Genomic DNA, 6874 nt, shown 5'->3' on the forward strand with positions numbered 1-6874 from the left:
TCAAGAGGACCTGCGGGCTATTTCCGCTGACGGTACAGAGGCCAGCGCAGCAGGGCACGGCGAGTGCTTCTGAGATGCCTACGAGTGATCGTGATGGGTTCTCCCGGAGGACACAGCACCATTACGGAGGCTTACGAGGAAGAAGTTGTAAGGTAATAATAATAATCTGCACTGGTGAGGAAAGGATCGGGAAAGGTTGTACTGAGGAGGGTTTCTGGCTTTCTCGACATTGCACTGCTCATTTTTCAAGGGAAGCAAGGCCTGTCCTACAATCATTTCCTTGTAGGGAAGCCTTACCCTACAGCTTTGACCTTGCCCCTTCGGACTTCTTTTTGGTCCCCAAACTCAAAGACAATTTGAATTCCCTGAGGATGCCCAAACGGCCCTTTGGAGGTGTCAGCTGAGGAGCCCAGACTTCTTCAGTTAGGGGTTAAGAAATGGAAACACCACCTTCAGGTGTGTGGACCTAGATGGAGGCGACCTGGAGAAAAAGAACTTGAAATCTCGATTTTGTTTTATGAGAGTTTGGAATAATACTGTTTGACTTACCCTTATAGACATCTCCCAATTCGTAAAAGTGTATTCTGAAATTGTTACTTTATTTTTAAGCCTAAAGAAAGTTGTTTATTCTCTCTTCCCCAACCTCTCTCACCCTCTACCACATCTACCTCTTAAAAATCAAGACCTTAATCTGTTCACGCTGCCCTGTCAACTCTCTTAATAATTCCATGATTGTGTTACTACTGGCCTGTATCAAAGAAATTTGACAGTACAAGATTCTAAATACCGCCACGATGTGCAAGGCTGTTAGGAGTTCACCTGTGTGACAGCAGCATTACAAAGATAAAGGGTACATGCATCAAGAAGGGAGTAAACTCCTAGGGGCAAACCGAGAGAGAAGTGCAACAGACCAGTGATGGGAGTGAAAATACAGAGTCCCAGGTGTACTTCTCACTTGGGGGGCAGCACTTGGCACCCCATCTGAACTGGTTGCGGATTGCCCACAAGGGGGCCACCAAGGGGGCCACAATGAAAGTCTAAAGGCATACCTGGGGTGGGGGTGGTGTGTGTGTGTGTGTGTGTGTGTGTGTGTGTGTGTGTGTGTGTGTGTGTTGTGTGTGAAAGAGGCACTAGAATGCTCCATCCCTGACTGCAAGAATGTGTGTGTGTGTGAGAGAGAGAGAGAGAGAGAGAGAGAGATAGCAATGTGGTCTTACAGGATGCTCACCTTTCAGACACGATGGATGAAGACTAAAAGGGTGCATGTGTTGTTAAACAAGTAGAACCCAAGATAGGTAAACCTGAAAGAAAGGGGGCCAGGACAGCTAGTGTATAACATGTTCCTCTCTATATATAACACAGAGATTCATCTGTTCTATGTCATGATCCGTGTTATAACTATCTGTATGCTGTGTGTGTGTGTGTGTGTGTCATCTTTTTGTTTGGTGTTTATCCATACAAGATATGCAGGACAATCTTATGGAGACAGTGACTGGACAGATGGGTCCAGGGGGGCATGGGAGGGGAGCGGGGAGCCAACAATGACGGATACAGGGCAATAGTAAATGTGCTAAAATTGTGGTGAGGAGAGGACAGCTTTTCTGTTGTTCAATCAATTTGTTTCTGGGAGGAATTACTGAGAAGTGAACGATGGGTAAACATAATAGTGGGGTAGGAGGAAAAAAAATATATATAAATATGTGTATTTATTTATATGTGTATACATATGTACTCGCAACAAGGAAAACAGATGAGCTTTAGGCTTCTACTTAAATCTTGCCTCAATACAAGAGTGGTATGTTCTAACAATGTGGCATTACATGACACCTTTCTGACATGATTGCTGAAGACAAAATGGGTGCATAGCAAATGTGGTAAAAAGATAGTAATAGTGTCTGGGGTCTTAAAGGCTTATAGTTAAACAAGTGGCCATCTAGCAGGGAAGCAATGAAGCCCACATGGAAGAAGCACCCCCAGCCCGTGTGATCATGAGATGTCGATGGGATGAGGTATCACAAGTCCAAAACACGCAACCAAATCGATGTGAAGGGGCGTGGATGTAGTAGAGACCCAAAACCCACCAGCAAAATAATTGGGTAGTCACTCTCAGAAGGGCCACACGAAATGAATGATAAATTCAGGGTGCGTTACGACATTGATGAACCACATAAATATCCTCTAATTTGTAAATATTTCCACCCCTTACCATTATGGTTTTTACTTGTTTGACCCCATTAATCAACTTAGATTTGCATGTGTTCATTTGTCTATCTAAGATGATGTGGTACGTAAAAGTCAAGATAGGTAACCCTTCAGAAATAGTTATGGGAGTAATGGTTCCCGGAGGGTACGGGAAGGGGGTTAGGGGAAGAATGGGAAGTTGATAGCAATGATGATTATATAACCTCATTTGATGGGATTGAAGAACAGAATTGAATGTGAGTGGATAGATTGCATTGTCTAAGATATGTTAATAAAACTTTTAAAAAATAATAAAAGAAATAAAAATTTTTAAATCCACCCAGAGATACCCTGGTGGAGCAGGGGAGGGGAGGACAATAAACAGATGACAAAAACAGCAATGCAAATTTTAAATATAAATCAGCAATTCACCTTTTTACTCCCAGGATTTTGTAATAGTCTCTTTTCTGTGATTGTTTTAGTAGTCTTTGCGCTTTCTCTAGACCTTCCCGAATCTGCTGGTCATTCTCATTGTGCTCCTGAGCAGTTTCATAATCCTCAATAGCTGTCAAAATGGTAAGATAATGCTGTTAAAGGGGAATTAAGGTTGAATTTAGGTAGGTTATTAGTTCAACAAAATTCACTGTGGCACTTGGCTTGCTTGCCCATCCTCCCTCATTATTGCCCCTCTGTTTTCCAAGTATTTTAATATTAGCCCTTTTTAAAAGCAACCTGAACACTACTCAGATTAGCATGATTTTTATACAGGAAAATAAGAGAATGGCAAATAAAATCTGCATGGTCAGCTACGAGCTACTGCTAAGAGAAGAGAGGTTTAGAATGGGAGCCAGCCATCAGGTGACCACGTCCGTCAACCACTGGTTGGTTACAACACAAATCAAAAGTAAATGTTCACTGTCCATGATACATTATTTGAAATAGGACATTATGTGATTTGGAAATTGTGCGAACGCTACTATATTATACAAGGGAGCTTCCAAAAGTTCATGGAAAAGATTCATTATAATATCCTTTATCTATGAACTTTCAAAGCTTCTTTACATACATAGCAGATAGACATGCCTAGACCACAAACAATAGCATTCACCGATTTTCCACCTTTATTTTGCTTCCAAATTGATATTTCTCTGTTACCTGTGGGAGCCATGATGCATTTAATGGTACTATTTTCTGAAGGAAATTAAACAGGTAACACTCAAAAAAAGTGTGGTACACAAGACAGGGAGCTGCTGCTTACAAGTTGAAATATACATTGTTATATAGTACACTTATTTGTAAGTAGGAAGGTACAAACAGAAATAATAACAGAAAACACACTGCAATGTACACTTAACACCAGAAACAATGACGTTCATTATGACTATGAGGACATGTATACATATCACACACGTGGTAACACAATCACTTTGTAAACAAGAGACATAAGATACATGTGCTTCAGGCAGAAATTGTTGCATTCACTATGCCTGATTACGTCCCTGCATCCTATCCTGCCTGTTCTCCAATGAGGATTTTTCTAACTGTCTTACTTTATGGGACCACAGATGTGCATGCTGTTGTACATTGCCCAAATAGAGGTTATACACACATGACTTTATTACAAATTTTATTAAAAATTAGCAAGTGCTAATCAAACAGAAAAACATAAAGTTCTGACATACAGAATCTGATCTGCATTCATATTTTATGTTAATTATTTTAAATATTTAGAAAACAGATGAGCCAGTCAGGGTGCGATGTAACAATGATGAGAAATACAACTTTCCTCTAGTTCCTAAATGTTTCCTCCCCGCTCCCACTACCATGACTCGAATTCGACCTTGCAAGTCTCGCTAGACCAGAGAATGTACACTGGTACAGATAGGAACTGGGAATCCAGGGCGGATGAGCCCTACAGGACCAATGGTGTGAGTGGCAAAACAGGGAGGGTAGAGGGAGAGGGAACTGGTTACAAGGAACTATATGTGACCTCCTCCCTGGGGGACAGACAACAGAAAAGTGGGTGAAGAGAGACGTCGGACAGGGCAAGATATGACAAAATAACAATTTATAAACTATCAAGGGCTTATGAGGGAAGGGGGAGGGGGGAGGGAGGGGAAAAATGAGGACCTAATGTCGGGGGTTTAAGTGGAGAGAAAATGTTTTGAGAATGTTGAGGGCAATGTAATGTACAAATGCGCTTTACACAATTGATGTGTGTATGGATTGTGATAAGAATTTTATGAGCCCCTAATAAAATGATTTTAAAATAAATAAATAAATATTTAGAAAGTAGGTGTTCAAGTATGTAATATTTTAAGAAATATCGAAAACCTAAAACCACCATTTTTAGAGACCTTTATGTGCCAGGTAGGCCCCAAGGAACTTAGTTTTCTTAAGTATTCCCATATTCAATGGGGTAATTGTGTGTACACTATACAAACAATGTGCTTATACAGAACAACTCCACCTCCAACCCCCACCCTTTAGGAGCCTGCAATTTCAGACCATGGTAGGCAGCGGGTGCCTGCATGATGAGTCCCGGACAAAAATTCTCAGCACTGAGTCTCAAATGCCCGGGCAAGTTATACGGAGAGATGTCTTGTCCCACACTGACAGGCACTGCAGAAAAACATTTGAACCCAATGATACAGTATTTGTATTGTCTGTCTACAGCTCTTTGTGTCTCAGGGTCCCGAGACCACTTGTCCCAGGTTTGGGATTCGTCAGGAAGACTCCTGCTAAAGATACGAGTCCACTTGTATCCAAAGAGGAACACGAAGCAAACGCGGCCAGGGAGAAGTGTGAGGGACTAAGACTGGAGGAAACAGGCACAGGTTTCCCGAGTCCTCTTCCAGTGGAATCGCACAGGACACTCAATCCCTTCAGCCATGAAATATGACAGCACATGTAGAATGCTGTCTACCGGGGCAGCTCACTAGTCTTGGCAACGCCAACCCTGCAGAGGTTCTTCACATTTCCTTGGGTGGATTAGCTGAGAAAGCTTTAGCGAGCCTAGACTATATGGAAAAATGAGCCAACACCACTTTGGGCCTGTGCTGTGACTGGCATCCGCCCCAGCTAGAGGGGAGCCAGATGATCAAGGAGGGGCTCCATGTTATCCACGCTGTGGATACAAGTTCATGCCCCAAATAGGTGAAACCCCACCAGACCTTACACCCTCCTCACCACTGGTTTGGATCACTTGTTGCTCCCTTGTCCCTGGGTTTGTTCACACCACTACCTTTCCCCCACCTCCCCCTCTCCCATGTCCCCCCAGAACTGTCAGTCCCGTTGTTTTCTCCTCCAGATTGTTCATCCAGCCTATCCTATTTAGACAGACCTGCGGAGATAATAACATGCACAAAAACAAGACAGAGCAAAACCAAGCAGCAAAAGAAAACAAAACCAATGACCAAAAATAAAGAAAAGCCTATAGATAGTTCAAGGACTGTTTGTTGGCCTTTAGGAGTGTTTTTACGGTCGAATCTGATGGGGTGCCATGCCTTGGCCCCAGTGTCTATTGTTGGTACTCTCTGGGGACTTCATTGCTGTCCCCCTTGCTGTTCTGTTGCACACCCTTAGTGTTTTGCCTCGGTGTGGTGGGGCCTACTCCAACTTTTGATGGAGTAAGATTCCCGGTGTTTGGGACCAGGGACAGAGATGTGGGCGGACACTGCCAGAACACATTTTGGGGCTCATGGTTGGGCTCCTTTTCAAAACAAATTCTCTAAGAAATTTTTTTAAAACAAAACTTTACTGACAAATCTATTAAATTAATAGTATGCATCTTTCTTTTCAAGAGTTTAGCTGTTTAAGTCATGCTAACACGGATGTCATAAAAGTACCTTTCAAAACCTAATATTTAGCAGCCTACGAACTTTAACCTTCTTAACACTAAACTTGTTATATTATTCTAGAGCTTCTGTGATTTCAGCATTAAGTAAAGATTTACATAGAGGCAGCAAAAGTACGTTTGACAAAGAGTTCCAGAAACTAAGTAGAATGCAAAATGCTACTCAAGTCACTGCGCTGAACAGACTCAGTAGAGTGTCAAAGAACCTTCCCTGGAGATTACCCACCTCACTGATGCCAGCTTGTGAATATTAAACATATCCTCTTTGACTGACATCTCTCAGGCTGCAACCAGACCTTACAGAGAGCACTATAAAATGTCCTCTAGTTTATCTCTGTTGCATTTCGTTATTGTTCATAACATTCTTGACTCTCCGTTATGTATTTTTCTCTTTTTGGTATATGAAACCCAGGTTGGTAACTCTAGACAATGACTAGACTGAGGGGTACAGAAGGAAAGGTGGGGAGGGCAGGTAATGAGGAGTACAAGCAGGAAGAAAATGCTTTGAAAATGACTGTGGTAGTGATTGTACAATATTGTTTGATATAACTGAACTATTGAATAGTATGAAATCTGGGGATTATGTCCAAATAAAATACCTTAAAAATAGAAAAATATACCAAAAGGTAGTTTATTATTTCATACAGTTAACACTAAAATAAGAATAAAAGAGATACACAAAACTAGATTATAAGAGCTTAAAAATATTAACGAAAAAATATTTGTTTAAAAAAATATCCTTGGGAGGGGGGAGCGGGGAGGGAGGGGAAAAATGAGGACCTAATGTCGGGGGTTTAAATGGAGAGAAAATGTTTTGAGAAACGATGTACAAATGCG

At 41.7% G+C, this 6874-nt stretch overlaps 1 protein-coding gene across 1 annotated transcript in view; it reads right to left on the reverse strand.

The window, feature by feature from the left end:
* DNAJC3 (DnaJ heat shock protein family (Hsp40) member C3) overlaps window positions 1-6874 on the reverse strand; it is a 67723-nt gene that overhangs the window by 5718 nt on the left and 55131 nt on the right. Inside the window, exon 10 of the mRNA XM_004714050.3 lies at window positions 2614-2746. Within this exon, the coding sequence (XP_004714107.1) occupies window positions 2614-2746 (133 nt within the window). The remainder of the gene's footprint in view (window positions 1-2613; window positions 2747-6874) is intronic.

The sequence above is a fragment of the Echinops telfairi genome, unplaced genomic scaffold, assembly GCF_000313985.2.
Source record: "Echinops telfairi isolate 266 unplaced genomic scaffold, ASM31398v2 ScPeMD7_24;HRSCAF=84, whole genome shotgun sequence".
NCBI classification, from domain to species: domain Eukaryota; kingdom Metazoa; phylum Chordata; class Mammalia; order Afrosoricida; family Tenrecidae; genus Echinops; species Echinops telfairi.